Raw genomic sequence first — 21,176 nt, 5'->3', positions numbered from 1 at the left:
TGTGTAAAAGTAGAATATACCATCTCTCCTGCCTACTTGTGCATATCTATTTGATCTAAAGGATGGACATCCTTTGCCTCAAATTCAAAAGTGGTTTGTTTGAAATCTGCTGCTGACTTTGGTTGAGGGACCTGGGCCTACAAGAATGCCATATGCATCCTTCCCTTCTTTGTATCATATGCTGAGATGAGTCTGTGCTAGATGGAGGAAGATTGCTTCCTGAATTGAGCAAATATGTTATCATGAATGGCTTCATTTCTTTGCTTAATCTCCTTGTATCTCTGAAAAATGTCCAACTGCCTCTGCTTTGTGGATGTTTCTGTTGTCTTAGGGACAATAGCTGGAATCTCTTTAGTAACCGAGGATGATGGGGACTCTGTGGTACCACTGTCCAGTTTAAAAGTCTTCAAACCTGAGAGCACAATAGTGCCTTGTGTGTCCTCTAGTGATGGGAAGTCTATTTTAGAGCCTGTTTTAATCTTCTTAGTATATATTTTGAATTCTTTGGCTGAGACTTTTGTGATTGATGGAGAATCATCCTCTCTTGGTCTCTTATTTGTCTTCTCTCTGGGTATGGGAGTCTTTGAAACTGTCCTGGAAAGTACCTGTTCCTCGGCCTCCCGCAATGTATTTTCTACCCAAGTGTGTTGGTTGATATATTTCTCTATTTCTGGCCTTTGAGTATGCACATAGGGTGTAGCTTTTTGTTCCACTCTTAACTTGGAAATTACCCCAAAGGGGTCATAAGACCAAGTGAAACTGAGAGGGAAGTTCATTTGTTTCAGCAGGAGGTCTGCTTTCTCTCTTGCTGCTCTACCGTTGCAGATAAAAGGTCCTATCTGTGTTTTGATCCGGAACTAAGATTTCTTCTTGGCTGCCACGAAATGGATATTTATCAGAATGAATTATTTTCCTGATGTACTCCAAGGCAAATATTCTCAATGGAAAATACTTAGGTAGTTTGTATGGTGGCAGCTTTAAACCATACACTCTAATTTCTGTGAATGGCTGGTAATGGTACTAGTCCCCTGTTTCGACCTGTTCACTGAGCTGCAAGACCTTTTGAATGTCTTCACTAATCCTTGGAACCTACTGGCCACTTAGCAAACAAGTTGCTGGATACACAAACTGGTCTATGAACTCTGAGAAGCTGAATTCTTGTGATTGTCTTCTGACTAAGGAAGTCCAAAAGACAACAGACTGAGGCTCTCCTTGTTGATCAAGTTTCTGCACTGAGAATGGAAACTTATATGTTTGAAAAAACATAAACATGTACATGAGAATTGAAGAATATCTGAACATTCCTTCAGTTAAAAAGTGAAGGAATAGCTCATGAATTACATTTGCTAAGAAAACTGAAGGAATAGTTCATGAATTACATTTGCTAAGAAGTGACCATAGTCAAAGGTGACTGATGGTCCTTCTTCTGAAGAAAGGGTGGATAGAAAGCCTAGAATAGGCTCATCTACCCACTCATCTGAATAGTAACCAAGAATGGATGACAAGAAAAAGATAATTTGTCTTGTCCTTTGAGGGAACATAGAAGAGGGATATGGGGGATTTTTCTTAGGGAGTTGAGAGTCTTCAGGGAGGAAAATTTCAAAAATGGCAGCTCTCTAGGGGAAGGTTAATTTCTGGTAAATTTCTCTAAGAGCTTCAAGGGAGAAAGGGGAGAGGGAATCACTGTGGGGAACCTGCAACATTTGATTTATGCTGTTAGTTGTGATGGTGAAGAGAATTTCACCATTTGGGGAGATAATTGCCCTCTTGCTTGCAAGGTAAGAGGCTTGGCATCTTAGAAAGAATTTTGGAAAATGATAGGACTGAGGGACAACAAACAGAGGAAGTCTGGATTGCCAGAGGTGTATCTCATCGGATTGATCAAGGAAATTATCTCGAAACCAGCAGCGTAATTTGAAGAGGTCGAATTCACACTGTGTTTCGGCAATTTTGTAATCTTTGCCTGCGAGTGGAATATTTTCTAAGTCGACAGGGGGAGCGAGCTTCGGATTTACTACAAGGGTGACTTTGGGTGCCATTGTGGTTGCAGAATGGAGAATGGAAGATTGTAACAACATGAAATTGCTGTGTGTTCAATAATTGGCGGGAATTTAGAGTGGCCGACCTCTGTGAATTTATGAATGATAGGCAACGGAAATGATGTTGCAAGATTAGAGCACAGAGGAGCAGGAGCAATATGCAATGAGCGAGGAAGAAAAGGTGTAATCGCGGAGGCAAATTCCATATTTATTTAGCTGCGAATTGGCCTTAACTGTTGGATTAACAGTTTTTTTAGGGCATTCATTTCTGTAATGGGAGCGCAATAACGGAAAGAAAATTTGTGGAGGGTGTAATGGTCGCATACGTGGCAGCTGGAGATTGGTGGGCGAGTGGCGCGGGATCGTTGGCGGGAGTGACGGGAGTATGGACAGGTGGTGTGATGGGAATGGTGGCAGAGACGGGATGTGGAGGCGACACTTTGGCGCGAAGGCGGGTTGAGGCGGGATGGCGAAACCACTTTCGGAGGGGAGCAGGCGACATCTGGTAAGTGAGGGGGCCAGGCAGTATCCGGTAAGTGGAGGGGGGGGTCTGAAATCTCATGGTGGCGACACGTAGGGGGGCGGTAAACCACTTTGCGGACCCCCCCCACCGTTAAACGTTATCACTTCGGGGGGGGGGTCTGAAATCTATCGTGGGCCGTCGGATTGATGTGATGGATGATCGGGGAAGGCGGAATGGGGGAAGGTTTAACACTAGTGGGCCTATCTGGCTTGCACATATCTGAACTCTGTGCTTCAAATCTCCTTTTGAAATTGCACGATCTCCTTATCTTTTGCCTTTGAGCCTTTGATATGATCTTCAATCCTTTGATACCATGTGAAAATTCCTTGATTGCAATTACTAGATGTTATTCTCCTAATTGTTTGCAGTTTAATTGTTTACAGTAGTTACCGAATAATTCACAATTGCAATCTCCACCATAAAATATGCTGCGGAAAATGAAATCAGGAATTGAGAAATAGATATGCACACACATAAAAATCGACACAATAATTTTTGGACAACGTCCCTGGAAAAACCCCAAAGGGAAAACCGGTGCAGCAAATGAGAGTTTATTTTATTATGCAACAAAATATGGAGTACAATAATTTGGATGCCTCACTGACAATCCTTCGGAAATAATCTGGCAAAATTTATGGGAGAATTTTTCTCTCTTCTACAACAATTTGGCCTCTGTTTGGCTTGCTCGAACTCTCTCTTACGCAACTCGGCTTACTTGGAGTTCGCACTACCTGACTTGGAAAATTCGTATAGCTTGCTAGTTGGTTCCTGGTGAGTCGTCCTGCCTCCCTCTACCTTTGTTAAAAAATTTGCTTTGCCTTCCGGATGATCTTTCCGGCCTCCGGCAACTGAAATGACCTCCTCTCTCTAACAACTCGCACTAGGGTTTATGGCTGCTCGCACTAGCTATTTGGCCTCTCTACCGTATAATTCCAGCCTCCCTTTTCTTGCCTCTTCGGCACTAGAAAATTGCTGGTAAACTCTCTATAAATCTCCTCTACTGCTCCCTCAATCATTGATGCTCTCCTTCTTTGGCTCAAACTCACTTCCTTGTTGAATCATTGCAACTGGATAGCTCGATCTGCCAAGGGAACTCGCTCCCCTCTTGTGTCTTTCTCCATCCCATTGACTTGTTCTTATAATCTCTCATTGGAGCTTCAATAACCATGATTAGATCTTCATCCAGCTATGATCATCTTAGACTAGAACATCTGTCTGATGCTACCAAATCATCAAAAACTAACAAAGATAGTGTGTGGGAAAAAGCCTAGCATGAGCTCTACCCTCCTCATTTGGCCATCACCCGGTTCTTGAGCACATGGTGCTCCATTTCATCAAAAGGAACCCTTGCATGTCCCAACACTAATGAGCGATAAACTGTCTCATCTTAAGGGGTAAAATTAAATGCTATATAATAAAGAGCAAGCTCTAACCATTGAGCTATGCACCCAAAATAAAAGCCTTATTAAAAGTAAGTAAAAGGCGCACTAGAGGGCTGGAAAAAATAGGTTAAGCAGGGTAACTCATGCCTCCACAATTGCTCCCTCCATTTACATCTATACACTCAGGATGTGGACTCCCCATCAGTTGGGCCCCTTGACGGTGGAACTTGGTTGTGAAGCCTTTTCCCTCCATTACCATTCATTTACACTATCACCTATTGATTAAGGGGTTGACCTTGGAAATGCCACCTCCCCTTGGGGGCTGGAAGCACCTAATAGACTTTACATTAGCCACCTCTATCGAAGTAGGGAACACCTTTATGAGACTTGGTCTAGTTAGATATTAGAAGGTGATCCAAGATTGAAGTATTAATATGCCCTTAACATACAAGTTTGGTCCACTTAGATCCTCATATGACCTTAGTCTCTAATGGATGGTTGCTTTCACTTCAGTTCATGTTTGTCTTATCAGTTAGTCCGCAGTAACCCAGTCCTTGAGGGCACCCACTCCACATGTACCTAAGCCTTCCAGAGGGATTGATGACTTAGCAGATGCAGCGTTGTCCACTTACATCAGAGCATTGGGCATTATGATGACTTGAGTAGATGATGCATGTCCAAGAGCATCCCTGGGACCCAGGATGTTGATCTTCTTTGACCTAGCTCAAAGGATTCCTGATGATTGCACCACTAGATCCAATATGCAAGCTGGCCTTGACACCGCCTGATGGGTAGACCATGATTCAGAGCCCAGATGGGGATTGTCTTCCATGAGATGACTAGGGAGGGTTTGTTGCACCTAATGAGCCCTAACGCTAGAGAGAGGAGGCCTTGTGTTGACTATTGGAGACCCATGGACATGATGTGGTGACACCCCAACTGGATTTGGGACCCTTGGAGTTGCTTTGAAGTTGATTTGAGGTATTTTCCTCAAATGATGGATGATCATGACACATAGACACATTTTCAGCCTTATACTCACCATCACATGGCATCTAGAGCCCAAAAAGGGTATGATGTCATCACTTAGAGGCTAGTGGCTCAGCCGTGTGGGTCATTTATGGCAAAAGTTTGCATTGAGCTAGTGGGTTGGCTTGTAACCCAAGGTTTACATATTCTCAAACTTGTTTTAGGGGCTTCTTAAGCTAATATTAGGTGAGGTCGACCTCATATAAATAGAGGCCAACTCATATCTCATTCTCATCATCACTTGTGGACTATTTTGGCCTCCTTAGAGGATTTCAACCTAGTTGTTGTAGCCTTGTATTCTTGTGGAGATGTGATCTTTGTGGATAATTTTGCTATTGGAGACTAGCTCTTGTTGTGGAGACTAGCTCTAGATAATTTAGGGATAATGAAGGATTTTTCATGCATATCTTTTGAGTATCTTTATTGTTGATTATCTTTTAATGGTTATTGCATGCAATAAATTTAGCTAAGGTTTCTACGTTCTTGTTAAATTGCATATCTTTCTATGGAATTTTGGTGAAATATTATATGTTTTTGTTGAGAAACCAAGTGTAGTGTAGATTAATTCTTGACTTCTCTTCTTGATAATTACTTGTGAGTGTTAGTTGTCTTCTTATTACTAGTTATGTCTTCTTCATCAAGCAATTATACAAATGTACAAAACATAAAGATCACAATGAGACAAGAGACACCAAAATTAGGCTACTAGCCAGGGAAAAACCCATGAGGGGAAAACCCAACAATCCTTCTCTTATAGAATTAGATCAAAATGAGATATCTAATATCCAAGACCAAGACCAAGATCAATTCTACCACAAATATTCCAAGTCAAACCCTCCTCCAAGTCTCCTCCAATAGTCAAAATCAATGTTGGTCAACCTTCTACAAATCTGATCAAAATCAAAGATTTTTGGCCTTATAGTAGAGGCCAAAATTCGGCCTTGTAATCGCCTAAGAAATTCGGCCCTTTTGCCTAAAAAACGTCACACGTGCGAGCTACAGTAGGGTAGAAACTTCGATTTCTTCTTCTCCTTTGACTTCAGTTTCTCTTCTTCTTGTTTAGGTGCAGAAATAGATAGATGATGTGATAATGAATGATGTCTCCAAGAGGTCGAAGTTGACTCTTATATATAGTTGTCCAGGAGGGTCGAATAGGTGCCACTAGGCCGACTTGTCCAAGGAGGGCTGACTTGAAGATCTTGTGGGCTTATGACACAAAAATAAAATTTGATTTCTTTTTCTTTCAAATGTCCAAATGGGACATGACTCAAATAAATATTATTTTGACTCAAAATAAATTCTTTTTGACTCTTTTGACTCTAAGCATGAAGAACATGCTTTAACAAAATATAAATAAATATAATAAATACATCAATGATAATTTTATATTATGAAGACTGACTCTAGTTACAATTTCAACAATTTTCACTAGAGAATGTATGGCATCCTTTGAGGACCTCCAAGTGAGCTTTCCTCTTGATTTTATCCCCTCATAAAGTGGTAACTAGGGTTTTGAAAGCTAGGGTTTTTCTTCCCCTTACTTCCTTCTAGGGTTTGCCATCTCCATAGTGGGTTTCCCTTAGACTCCATCACCCAAGAATCAGGGACTGGCTTCCGCATAGGTGATCAAACTTCATTATACACCCTTTCAAATTTTAGTTATCTCTCCTCTCTCATTTTCAGCCCTTTAAGGCAAGTTGTTAGTCTAGGGCATAGGGCCGAATTCAACTAGGGGCAAGACGTTGGCTTGATGTGAGGTGTTTCACGTGGATTGAGTCTCATTGCATCAAAATCTAGTCTTTTCCACTGTTAAATTTGCCTCCTTAGGGTCGACGTCACAAGCCCTAAGTAATTTTGCCCTAGGGAAACCCTAACCTAAAACCAAGGCTACAACTTAGGCCTTGTTGAAGCCTTTTGGCTCCTTTTGTTGATCATACCAATTTCTCATAAGCCTTTTCTTAGTCTTATGTGTCTTTGTAAGCCATCATCATTGCTTATTCCTTGAACTCTAGGCCATAAGTACCTTTCATAGGTCTCTTGAAGAGCATGCTATTCCTTGTCTCATTGGATTATGCCTTGTCCTTAGTCTAAGTACCCTTCTTGAGCTTATCCCATATGTCACCTTTGAACCCTTGACTTAGAATACCCATTAGGTGACTAATACCAAGAAGCCTCCCTTTTGGTGAAAGTCCACTAAAGAGCAGGAGGTGGCGTGTCGTGGTGACAGTGGGCCTCCACCTCAGAGTGTCCCATGGTCTACTTGCCTTGTGAGGCCTCTCACAAGGCCTACTAGATTTTGAGGCAACAAAGCCAAAGGCCTAGAGTACCTGAAGTAGGTAATCCCATTTTAATCTGTGGTAAGCCTTTGACAGATCAAGCTTAATCATCATCCCTGCCTTCTTTGCTTTTGTCAGAGAGTGTATTGTCTCATGGGCTACTATGATACCGTCCAAGATCTAATGGCCTTCCATAAATCCTATTTGTTTGGGAGATATAATAGAACTCAATAGGGGTTTAAGATGGTTAGCTATGACTGTAGAGATGACTTTATAGATGATGTTGCAAAGGGAAATTGGTCAGAAGCCACTAGCTGCATTGACTTTGTCAACTTCGGGGATCAAAGTGAGGAGGGTAGCATTAAGGCCTGGCCTTACAGAACAGGAGTGCTGGGATCCTTCAACAAGTGAGTGAATTTCTGGGCCTAAAAATGACTAACATGCTTGAAAGAAGTCTGTTGTAAATCTGTCTGGCCCAGGAGCCTTATTCTTAGTCACAGACATTATGGCTTCTTCAACTTCTGTAAATGAAATTTCCCTCATCAGAGCATCATGTTGGGCTGGCTGTATTATGGTCGGAATATTTGAAGTTATCTTCTGGATTGTGGCTCTATGATTGGGAGATGTTTCCAAGAGAAGACAGTGGTAATATGCTACCAATTCCTGTTCTAGATCTGCATGGGTGACGAGTCTGCTCCCAGCCATAGTTGTTAAAGAGAAAATTCTGTTGTGTTTGTGTTTGATCATTGCCTTATGGAAGAATTTGGTGTTCTTTCCCCTTCTCCTAACCACCTTATTCTAGACTTTTGCTTCCATAGCACTGCTTGCTTATGACACTCCTCTATTTTGGTGAGTAGCTGTCCTTCCTTGACCAGATCTTCTGTGCGGCCCTCTGTGATTATTTTCTGTTGAAATTGCTGCATTTAGGATTCTAGAGCATGCTTCTCTGTGAATATATTGCCAAACTCAGACTTATTCCTGTCTTTTAGCTTGACTTTAAAAGCCTTTAATTTCAGTTGGAAAGTATGCATGTTTCGCCCATTACTATTTATTTCCATCCACCATTCTTCAGCCTTAGTTAAGAAGGATGGATCTTGCAGCTAGAAATTTTCGAAGCAGAAACGACGGTTATGGGAGCAGCTTTAAGGTTTAATTCCAAACATATGGGCCAGTGGTCTGAGCCTGTACTTGATAAAATTGATTCTTCCACAGAAATATCATTTTCGAGGTGTGATTCAGATACAATAAATCTGTCTAATCTACAGGCAATCTGATGCTTACCTCATAACTTAGACATATTAATTAAGAATTAGGCATATAACAAAGTCTTGATAATAAACTGTGTAAGAATTATTTATTTAACATGATAGTTAAATGATTAGGGATTTGGGAGTTATGTAACGTACTCTTCTTCTCCTGGTATGTAATGAGATGTTGGGTCAGCTAATGGTGAATGAATAAATCCACACATTCTTATATGTGTTCCTGTCCACGTTTGTATGTAAAACTCACGTCAGGGGGGAAGAGATTTCCTGCAATTTAGCATCAAATACGTAACACGTCCACAACTGTTGTTTCATGCATCTTCCATATCTATTAAACATAAATCTAGGCTGCATAAATGGAATTTGTTTAGTATTCTAAAAAGAGTAAACAAGCAACCATATTTACTAGAGCTGTAGGGGTCCACAGTCTTCAGGGGGATGAGCCTTATCAGACCCCTCTTTTTGGATCTCTCAACTAGAAGGGAGCAATTAGGGGTGAATTGCAGATGGTCAAAAAAACATTGCAGAATGATATGGAGTATTATCTGCCTGGCAAGGATCACTTTTCTTTGGAGGTGAAGGTTCAACGCAACTATTAATGATGACCATGCGAACCTTCTCCTTAGAGAGTTAATAGTTGATAGCATTTAAAGCTAACCCAGTTGCACAAGTCACAAATAGGATGGACATCTATGAGGAAGATGTGGGCTCTTGATTTTGGTATGAAGGCGGACATGTTGGCCCTTCTCTCCTATGGTGGAGAGGGAGCCTATATGTTAATTACCTGGCCAATCTGTGGTTTTTAATGTAATCCTATTGTTCTCTAACATATTATAAGATTTGTGTTTTTTCAAAAGCAAAAAAGTATGTTTTCAAATTTCTTTTACCGGTCTCTGGCTTTCCCTTTTGATGATTTCTTTCTATTTGTACACTTAACTTTTCAAACACTTTATATGCACTTTTATCTATGGTTTCTTTTAGCTAGCTTGTTCCTCATAATATAGAAGCTTTGTATGTGTTATTGTATGATGCTTATGAACTATTTTACAATGTCATTGAATTGCATTTGAACATTTTTTAGGCTGGTTGCCAGCTTGGTAGAGTTTGTCTGATTGGTGCACAATGAACATTCATCTTTGCTTGTCATTGTCATAATTTTCGTTTTAGACTTGGATGGTAGGATCCTTTGACATTTTTTTTAATGTTAATTGCTGATATTTATTTGTACGTCTCGGTAGGTTCACAATGGCAAGCTAATAGTCAATGGAGTTATGCAGAATGAAGATTTTATCCTGGGACCACCTTCGTATGATATGAGCCCTGTGGTATCTCCTCATCACTGTTCACTTCCACTTTGTTTCATTAGAGAGAAAGAAACTAAAGGTTAAAAATAATCAGGAAAATTCTGACAACTACCTTTTTAAATAAATAAAAAAGAATATATATGTATTGGTTATGAGAGGATATTGTTGAGTTGTTCAAATGTTGCATTTGTAATGAATGGCTCATGGCATACCTCTACTTCCACCATCATGTGAGAACTATTATAACTCAAATTGATACCAAGCCACTCGCAATATTATTTATTACCTTATATTCAAAAGCACCTGGTGATTAGAATTGCAATAGCGTATCTGAAATAAAAAGTTGGAACTGATTGCTTTGCATGAATGGACGCTCTATAGTTACCATCTTGAAAACATTTACTGCCAATACTAAATTGTATGTAGTGAATTTGGCCATGTTAGAAAATCATAAAGGCAGAAATATTTTCTTATCTACTCAATTACTTGTGATATATTTGAATTCTTATTAGCTTTCCCTTATGTCTTCTTTTATCTTCTTATCATCAAGCAACTATCAAAACCAAATGCACGAAGATCAAAAACAGCAAGTGGCACATTATGTAGGCTCTCAGCCAAGGGAAAAATCCCTCTTTTAGGGGAAAACCCAAAAATTATCTTCTCTTCCTTTAGAACCAATTCAAATGAGATAACCAAGACCTTTTGACCAAAACAAAGACCTTCTCCAATCCACCAATTCAGCCTCCCAAGATAGTCCTTCCAATTAATTTCTTCAATACTGCATCAATATTGCATCAACCTAGAATTTTGGCCCTACTGCAACAGGATTTCGACCTCTACTGCAAACCTGCAATTTCGGCCCCTTTCTACAACCCAAAAACTCACATGTGTGATTGAATTGAGAGGATTTCAGCTTCCTTTTGCTTGACAAATGATCCTTCCTCCTTCGCTTGTGATTCTTCTTCTTTTCTAGCCTCTTCACACCTTCTTCTTCACTTCAAATTGCAGATCAAACTTCTTGCTTGGATGATTGCTCAAATAGGTCGAATTGCACTTCTATATATAGCTTTCTATGTGGTCGAATTCCCTTAATGAGGCCAACTTGTCTTCTCTTGAGGCCGACTTGGTGGAGGAGTGACAAATGACACTTTTTACATAAAAATATTTTTCTTCTTTGATACAATGAGCCCAAGAAGGGTCTATTACAAAATGACAAGGACAATGACACATGACACAAACTTTAGAAGCACATAATGTGTGCTTAGACCTAGAAACAAAATAAATAAAGCATGAAACCCATGCTTATAAATAGTTTTTTTTTACAAATAATTTTCTTTTTCTTTTCTTTTGACAAATACATTACATCATGACTCAAATACAATTATGAAGACCGATATTAGTTGCATTTCTCAACACTCCCTCTTAACTAGGGAGGTATTCATAATTGTTCAAGAGGTATAAGGTTGACCTCAATTTAAAATGTTCTTAAGAAGAGTACAACAACATACGCAATGCTAGGGATACCCTTACTGCCAAGGTTTTGAAAATTTCATATATCGCAACAACTGGAAATTATTTTCCTAATTGTTAATCTATTTAACAATTTATTTGCAGTTTGCTATGACAAATACCAAATAATTCACATTGTGATTTTCACAAATAAAAACTGCGGAAGAATAGCACTAGAAACTGAGAAAATCTAGCACACACACACATAAAAATGACACTGTTATTTTTTGACAATTGTCCCCGAAAAAACCTAACTTGGGAAAATCGGTGTAGCAGCTGGGGGTTTTATATTATTATGCAGCAGTGAAATCTGAGTACAATCTATGGATGCCCAACTGACAATCCAAACAGTAAGTATCTGACATAAATAATTAGAGAGAAAATTCTCTCACCCCACAAGCAATCCCCACATTGACTCCTTCAGAAAAACTGTTTGTCCAAACCCCAGCGTAGGCCCACTGTGCAGTCCTTGCACTGCCTCTCACATGTGTGGATCGAATCTGCCTCTAAGCAAACCGTCTAGCTTGTTTCTGTTGCTAGAAGTGACTCTCCAACCCTCTGGAAGACTTTCCCAGCCTCTGCAAACTGAATCGACTTCCTCCCCAGCTAAATCGAACTACTATGCTTCTGCGTGGATCACTTCTGTCACTTGTTGTTGCATCTCCGGGTCTAGAAAACTTCCTCCGGATCACTTTCCTTGCCCCTCACTGTCTCGGCTTCCTCACTGAAGCTCGAACTCTACGACAATTGATTGCTGCTACTTTGGAAAATCGAATTCTCCAAGTGTATCTGGTGTCTTCTCCAAGTGCCCATTCGACTTTTTCTTATAATCCTCTGTTGGAGCACTAACGACCAAGATTAAAACTTAATCAATGATTAGTATCATCTTGAAGTCGATCTGTGTGAGTTTCTAGACTATTCTCACCTTGACTTAATTAATTATGATTAATTAACTAGTTTTTTGAAGTTTAGACTTAGGAAACATTAAAAAATAGGTTAATAATCTAATTAAGTCATTTCTAGGTGGAATTTCCAGAAACAATTTATGGGTTTTGGAGATCTCATGCATTCTAGCCTCTCCATCAAATTTCGTGGCTAGAACACATTTGATGCTACAAAAACTAACACTCCCTCTAAGTGAGGATTGTGTTCTAGTGTTGCACATTCTGCCACAACACTGTGTTTGTATCATCCTTTGTCATGCTGCTGCTGCCTATGAACTACTGTGCAACTCTGATGCTACATCTTTTTTACTGCTGACACTGTCATATTGTTGCCAACTCTACATCTGCATTGCAACTCCCTCTCATTTGTTGTTGCTGCAATTGCAACAACTGTAATTGAGAAGCATCCAAAATATTGAATCATTTGTGTTCAGTATGATGCATCTGTCTCCCAAGTCCTGACTGCTACTAGCTATTGCACTGTCTACTGAACTATCGACGTTGCTACTAACTCTGCACTGAGCCACTTGCTTTGTTGTCAACGACTCAACACTGCTCTGCGCTCCTCAACATCTGACAACTACTAGTCTGCAATTGTCACTCTGGTATTGACTGCATGAACTTCCATTGATCCATCCTGCGACTGAACATTGTGGGCTCCCTTAGCCAAGCAATGATCCAAGAGGTGGAATCCTCAAGAACCTTGCCCATCTCTGTAGCTTTTTGGGGCTACAACACCAAATCACCTTGTTGACCACTACGTGTCAACAACCCATAGTAGTACACCCCCTTTTTCGCAAAAGGGATAGTGCCTGATCGATGTGTTCCTTCCATCCAACTATCATCGTCAGCCTGAGGATCATGTTATAATATAAACCCATTCTTCATGTGTATAATGTAAATAATCTTAGCAGATCCGTGTTGTGTATGTAATTACCTAGGTAAACCTACTTTTCTGGTGACAATTTACATTCCGGGAGGTTTTTTGTCTCACCGATCCATTCTCGGATGGTCGGCAGAGTTTTCCTTCAACCTTACCCCAAAGCCGGAATGGATTTTGTCACTGGGATCTTAGGGGAGTCCTAGTGTTCTAAATCGAGTATATGTAAAAGTGATTTGGGAATAATCCTAACCATTTGGTTAAGTTATTTTATTACAAATTGCTTGGTCTGCTGGATTATATTTACGTCGTAGAATTGGGTAGTCTGTGAAGGTCTTTTGCAAATGGGTTTTCCCCCTTGAGATGTAAAAAATGTAAAATTCATGATGTAAAGTGTCTTGATGGTTGGAAAAATAATTTATCCCCTCATAAGTTAATTAATTAAATTTTCTGGCCAAAATTAATTAAAATCCTAAGCCAGAAATTTAATTAATTCTAGGTCTTAGGTAAATTTAAATTCTCCGAAGGAAAAATTCGTTGGTCCTTAAAAAATTAAATTTTAAGAGGTCCAAGGACTAAGGTTAATTAATTATTTTGCTAAATTTTAAGCCTTTCGTCCCTGGGGTTAAGTCAAAGTCAAAATTTTGAGGAAATTAATTCAAAAATTTAATTTTTGAATTAATTAAAATTCATTTAATTGAAAATTTCGAATTTCTTGAATAATTTAAAATTTCGACGGATGAGATTAAACGAAATTTTAATCCTTATCAACAGTCGAGATTGCTTTGACAAGGATCACTCGAACTAGCCGTTGGAGGATTTATCTTTAAATAGGAGGTCATTTGTCAGTCAGTTCATCCGATCTCTGGATCATATACTAAGCTCTCAAGCTCTCTTGTATACTTTTTTGAATTAATGAAAAAGTCTTTGGGGTTTCAACGTGCTGTAGTGTTCTTCTTTATGAATTTATGGTAGCATTGTTTTAATTTCTGCTTAATATTATGTGAAAACTATCAATCAATAGCTCTCTTAGAATAATCCAAATACAGGTATCTTATTTAGTTTGTTGGATCTAGGGTAACATTTTTTAATTTTGATTGAAGTATCAGGTATCTCTATTTCTTCAGAATTTTATTGTTGTTCTATTTCTCTACTTCATTTGATGGTTGATCTAGTGTTTGCAGAAGATCTCTCAGGTTCTCATTGAGCGTTTGGGGATAGTTCTCGGTTGGACCAGCCAACTCTCAACACATATTTTCTGAAGAGCCTACTTCATATAAACCTTAGGATTTATCTAACGATAATATTTTTCCTGCAGAGTGTTTTTGGGCTAGTACCTCTCTAAAATTTCAATATCTTTTAAATATTTTGTGGAAATTTTGATAGATCTGGCTATTAAGAGCCTTAGATTATCATATCTGGAAGCGGAGTTGAACTCATACTTCTCAGATCTGATAGATCTGTAAATTATTTGTATAGATCTGTGATTTACTTGTGTAGATCTGTAATTTTGTAAGATAATTTTGAATTTTTAACACTTGGGTTTTTTGGGATTTTCTCTATTTTTGTACATATTGGGTATTGGGTTTTTCTCTTTTCACTTGTGCAGAAATAGATCTGAGAAATCAGCCAAGAAAATCTTCAGATTTGAGCTAGATCTAGACCCTGGAGGGCAAGATCTAGGCTCAAAGATTGTTTGTAGGAATAGATCTGAGAAATCAGCCAAGTAAATCTTCAGATCTGAGCTAGATTTAGACCCTGGAGGGCAAGATCTGGGCTCAAAGATTGTTTGCAGGAATAGATCTGAGAAATCAGCCAAGTAAATCTTCAGTTCTGAGATTTTTCAAGCAGATCTGGGAGTTTTGAGACAGATATAGGCCTTGAAGGGAATATCTTATCCCAAATCTTTTTACAAGGCCAGTCATTAAAGATTTTGCAATAAATATGAAGATCTGAAGAAAAATAAATTTTTTCAAAACAAGAGTTTCAAGTTTTGGGGCTCCTAAGCCCATATCTTCCTTCTCCTAGCCCAATGCTAGTTCTATTGGGCCTAGTGCTAGCTCTCATTGGCCCTAGATTCCCTTGCTCCATTTCTGATTTGAATATTTGATTTTCTGAAGCTAATCATTGGTGGGTTTTTGCAGAAAATTTGGTAAAAATTTGCGTTTCAGATATTGAATTTTTTTTTTTGGCAACTTGGGCAAGTGATCTTCAAGGTCTAGGGCCTAAGGGTTTGATCTTTAAACCATCTTTTTCCTCACTGTTTGCTACAGCAGTGATATACCTTTCTAATAGTGGTGAAAAAAAAATCTAAGTGGTTTGAAATTAACTAAAAAATTGCTAAATACATTAATAAGTCATTTATGTTTGATGTGTATCAAGAATTTGGCCTAGATCTACATTTTGGGTCACTGTTATCTCTGAATAATTTTGTTTCTAAAGTCTGAAATATAACAGTGGAAAAATTTCATGTGGGTTAGCCTAAAATCAGTTCCTAAGTTGTCTAATACATTAAGGAATTAATTTCTTGAGTTGGACATTCATCATTAAGCTTATTTCATGTTTTAATTGTTCGCTGTAATAAGTATATCAGATCTGATATAATTCCAGAAATCACATCATAACAAGCTGAAAATTTTTGATAATTCATGTGGGCAAGTTTGGAAAAATTTCGGTAAATTTTTGGCATAAAAATATCATTGATAGCTTACTGTTTTCATTGTCATATTGCTGTTGTCATAAAGTTTTTCTTACTACTGTCCTTTTGAAAATTAAGACTCTGTCATGGAATTGTGATAAAATGCATATCCTTTGTTTCATAAAACTGAGTATTTTTTGAGCATCTGTTGATATTAATTGCAAAGAAGCTTTTGTTCTCTTTGAGCTATAACTGTATCAGAAAGATTTGAAATAAGCTTGTGTTTTAATTGTAATATCTTCAGGGGTTTAATTTTGAGTCTTTATTTAATAAAGTGAACATTTCATTTGGGTATTGGAAGTTTTTGTGACATAAGCATCTTTCCATCCTTGAATTTAACTTCATCTCATTTTCTCATCATCTGGTGCATTTGCATATAAGTTAGTTTTGCATAAATAAAATTTACTTCCAAGCATAATCTTGGTCGATAGAGAGATAGGTATCCATCAATCTTTGCTTGAGAAGCTTGTTTTAATAGTACTTAAAACAGTGACCTTGCAGTCGTCAGAGCCATAGCTCTCTGCAGCACCGGAGGCACCAGGGATGTTAGAATTTCAGGAGAGGTATCGTTAATCACACTTTAGTGTGCTTCTCTTTATCTTCTCTTTGCCAATTACTACGAAATCAGGCTCAACATAGAAAGGATTGAAGGATTCACATTTAAATAGACATTTAACTAAAATTAACCAAGATTCTTGCATCTCACATTAGTTTTAGGGCCTGCATTTCATATAAGATAGTCATTCATCTAAGCAGCAATTGCTAATCGATTACTTGGTCTTCATTTCCCTAGCAAGATCGTTGACTCCATCAGACACTGGTATCAATCATTTAAATTCTAATCAAATCGTTCAAGTCTTGTTAAATCTTAATCAAGTACTTGATCGCTTCACTGTGTCTCCCAAACTGGTTGGTTCTCAACTAGTTCTTCTTCATTCTATTTTTCCATAGGTTCTACCCCCCTTAACCTGTTGTAGGGAGACAGCTTAAATAGAGAGATTGGGGATCAGGGTGACAGCCCTCGATCTGAGTCGTTGTCGTGGTGCCTAAACATTCTGTGCGACAACACACCCCACCTCACTCCTGGAGGTATATTTGCAAACATAGCAAACTCTTCCTCTATCCTAGAGGAAATCTTGTTTATTTCCGCGAATGTTGCCTACTAGTCCTGCTTCTCCTACTTGTCCTTCTTCTTGAGAGGACACTGCGTGCTATAGTGACCGAACTCACCACACCTGAAGCACTTGACCTTTGATAGGTTTTTCTTCTTCTTTTGCTCCCCTTGCCCCTGACTGGGACCCTTAGATGTGAGGGCCACATTCTCTTCCTCCTTCACATTCTTCGATCCACTACTACTGTTGCCACTAATGGAGCTCTTTAGAAGAGCTCGCCTCAACTCCTTTTGTTGCAAGTCGGACCACATACTGTCCCATTTTGGTAACCTTTCTCGGCCCAATATACATGGGACAAATACTTTCCAATCCTTCAAGACACTGTTCCTTGCCAACCACACTAGCTCTGTTGGTTGAGGCACTGCCCCAACAACTGCAAGTTGATCCCAGACCTCCTGAATCTTGGTGAGGAAGGGATCAATGCCTTCCCCTTTCTGCATCCTGATGCATTTCAGCTTTTCTTCTAGAAACATCTTTCGTTGCTTGGAAGTACCCTGATATAGCTGGGCAAGAGCATCCCACATTGGTTTGGCAGTATCCTTTCCAGATATATGCGAGACTGTATGGTCCTGGACGCCATCCAGGATCAACTGTTTCGCCTTCGCCATTTCCCCTTGGTATTCCTTTAGCTGATCCACATCCTAGGGAACTGCCACAACGTTGTTTATGTAGAGCTTCAGGCCATATTCATCTAACAGGAAGGACATCCTAGCCTTCCAGATGACATAGTTAGAGGAACCCTCCAACCTATCCTAATCTCTAAGCCCTGTTGCGGCCATCTCTAAATTTGTCGAAAACTCCCTCTTTCCCTCTGCTTGGCTGTTGGATCTGCTATACGCACTCCCTTCTAGAGTGAGGAAATCTACACCCAAGGACTGCCAATCTACCTAGAAAAATCGAACTTCTGAAACTTGAAGTCCCCTGAGAGAAATTTTCCCTCATGTGTGTTTTTCTCTTCCACCCAACGCTGGTTTTGCTACTGCAAAACCCTCCAACCAGAAATCTGCTCAGCGAAAATCTAAGTTGTTGTTGCTCGCTCTGACTGCTGAAATCAATATCCTGGGCAACTTGACTTTTCTACAAACCTGCAACTGAAAATCAAAATTCTTCCCCAGCAATTTGACCTGCCAATCTGGGTACTGCGCAGCCTCTAAGAACTTCGACCTATTGCTCCCTCTGAACAGCGAAATTCTTTCCTTCGCTTCTAAGCTTCCTGGTTGATCACTCACTCTCTGATACCTTGTGAAAATTTCATCTATCACAGCAACTGGAAATTATTTTCCTAATTGTTAATTAATTTAACAATTTATTTGCAGTTTGCTATGGCAAATACCAAATAATTCACACTGTGATTTTCACAAATTAAAATTACGGAAGGAATAGCGCAGGAAATTGAGAAAATCTAGCACACATAAAAATGACACCATTATTTTTGGACAATTGTCCTCGGATAAACCCAACTTGGGAAAACTGGTGTAGCAGCTGAGGGTTTTATATTATTATGCAACAGTGAAATCTAAGTACAATCTATGGATGCCCAACTAGCAATCCAAATAGCAAGTATATGATAAAAATAATTAGAGAGAAAATTCTCTCACCCCACAAGCAATCTCGACACTAGCTCCTTCAGAAAAATTGGTTGTCCAAACCCTAGCTTAGGCCCTCTATGCAATCCTTGCGCTGCCTCTCACAGCTGTGGCTCGAATCTTCTTCTAAGCAAGTCATCTAGCCTGTCTTTGCTACTGGAAGTGACTCTTCGGCCCTCTAGAAGACTTTCCCGGCATCTAGAAACTGAATCGACTTCCTCCCCAGCTAAATCGAACTGCTTTGCTTTAGCTACTGCGTAGTCCCTGCGCTGCTTCTGTGTGGATCACTTTTGTCACTTATTGTTGTATCTCCAGATCTAGAAAACTTCCTTTGAATCACTGCCCCTATCCCTCACTGTCTCTACTTCCTCACTGAAGCTCGAACTCTCCGACAACTAACTACTGCTACTTTGGAAAATCAAATTCTCCAAGTGTCTCTGTCGTCTTCTCCAAGTGCCCATTTGACTTCTTCTTATAATCCTCTGTTGGAGCACCAACAACCAAGATTAAAACTTAATCAAGGGCTAGGATCATCTTGAAGTCGATCTGTGTGAGTTTCTAGACTATTCTCACCTTGACTTAATTAATTCTGATTAATTAACCAATTTTCCTAAGTTTAGACTTAGGAAACATTAAAAAATAGGTTAATAATCTAATTAAGTCATCTCTAGGTGGAATTTCCATAAACGATTTATGGGTTTTGGAGATCTCATGCATTCTAGCCTCTCCACCAAATTTCGTGGCTAGAACACATCTGATGCTACAAAAACTAACACTCCCTCTTAGCGAGGATTGTGTTCTAGTGCTGCACATCTTGCCACAACACTCTGTCTTTGTATCATCCTCTATCACGTTGCTGATGTCTGGTTGCTGCTGCCCACCAATTACTACGCAACTTTGATGTTGCATCTTTGTTGCTGCTGACACTGCCATACAGCTGCCAACTCTACATCTGCACTGCAACTCCCTCTCATTTGTTGTTGCAACTGCAACAACGATAACTGAAAAGCATCCAAAATACTGAATCATCTATCTTCAGTATGATGCATTTGTCTCCCGAGTCCTGATTGCTACTAGTTACACTGTCTACTGAAGTATCGACGATGTTGCTAACTCTGCACCGAGCCACTTGCTCTGTTGTCAATGACTCAACACTGCTCTGCGCTTCTCAGCATCTGACAGCTACTAGACTGCAACTGTTGCTCTGGTATTGACTGCATGAACTTCCACTGATCCATCCTGCTATTGGATACTGTGGGCCTCCTTAGCCAAGTAATGATCCAAGAGGTGGAATCCTCAAGGACCCTACCCATCTCTGTAGCTCTTTGGGGCTACAACACCGAATCACCCCACCTCACTCCTGGAGGTATATCTGCGAACATAGCAAACTCTTCCTCTGTCCTAGAGGAAAGCTTGTCTATTTCCACGGATGCTGCCTGCTTCTCCTGCTTGTCCTTCTTCTTGAGAGGACACTGCGTGCTATAGTGACCAAACTCACCACACCTGAAGCACTTGACCTTTGACAAGTTTTTCTTCTTCTTCTGCTCCCCTTGCCTATGCTAGGACCCTTAGATGCGAGGGCCACATTCTATTCCTCCTTCACATCCTTTGATCCTTCAAGCTGATTGCTCAGAGCAGCACAGACGCTGACGCAGAGGGTCATAGAGTCGAGTTTCTGAAGGTAGGTTGTGCTGGGATTGTTGGTGAAGGGTAAATCCCCTTCAGTAATTTTGCCCGGAATTTCTTGCTGTGGATTGCTAGTTTCAGGCATCCGGATTGTACTCAGATTTTCACTACTGCATAATAATAAAAACCCTCACTATTGCACCGATTTTCCCAAGTTGGGTTTTTCTGGGGACATTTGTCCAAAAATAATTGTCTCATATTTTATGTGTGTGCTACCATTTCTCAATTTCCATCGCATTATTTTTCCGTAGTATTTTATTTGTGAAGGTTGCAATGTGTTTATTTCGATATTTTCCGTAGTAGATAAATTGTTAAATTAATCAACAATTAGGAGAAATAATACCAGTTGTTGCAATTGGGTTCCAGTTTTGGAATTTTCATGTCTCTATCAATCTGAAACCTTCTCCTTTTCCTGCTCAGGAGATGGGACAGTAGAGGGGATGAGGAAAAGTGATACACTGATTGAATGAATTATGCCTCGTATAACAGTGGATGATCCTGTGGTACAACTTCTTCACCATTTTCTAGTTTCTTTGGAACTTCGACATGGTATCTTCTTTCTACTTCCCTGTATAATCTAACCATACCACCTGCTGCTGTGAGAATAGTGGCATAGGATAAATCCATCTGAATACATCCCCCTAGATCGGCTGCAAACTTCATGAGAGGAGCAAACCCCATACATTAGGGACATCAATGATAGCTATGTCCATTGTGATGATCTTGTGCGGATAATTAGCTAAGGATACTTGTAAGTCCTTGACCCCACCACCTTTTTGGAATCCATTGAGCAAATGTTATTATAAGGCCTAGAAATTCTTAAGTTCGATTGGTCCTGTTGCCGCACCAAGTGTCTAGGCACCGCAACAACGCTCAAAGTAAG

At 39.6% G+C, this 21,176-nt stretch overlaps 1 protein-coding gene across 1 annotated transcript in view; it reads left to right on the top strand.

Moving 5' to 3' along the window:
- Positions 1 to 21,176, top strand: part of LOC149259688 (chloroplast processing peptidase-like) — a 186,612-nt gene that overhangs the window by 91,697 nt on the left and 73,739 nt on the right. Inside the window, exon 4 of the mRNA XM_089418962.1 lies at positions 9,753 to 9,839. Within this exon, the coding sequence (XP_089275088.1) occupies positions 9,753 to 9,839 (87 nt within the window). The remainder of the gene's footprint in view (positions 1 to 9,752; positions 9,840 to 21,176) is intronic.

The sequence above is a fragment of the Pinus tabuliformis genome, chromosome 6 (assembly GCF_031772625.1).
Source record: "Pinus tabuliformis cultivar Carrire ecotype Pingquan chromosome 6, CPIR1, whole genome shotgun sequence".
In the NCBI taxonomy this organism is placed as follows: Eukaryota; Viridiplantae; Streptophyta; class Pinopsida; order Pinales; family Pinaceae; genus Pinus; species Pinus tabuliformis.
The sequence above is the reverse complement of the archived record's forward strand: the minus strand, read 5'-3'. Positions and strand labels throughout refer to the sequence as shown.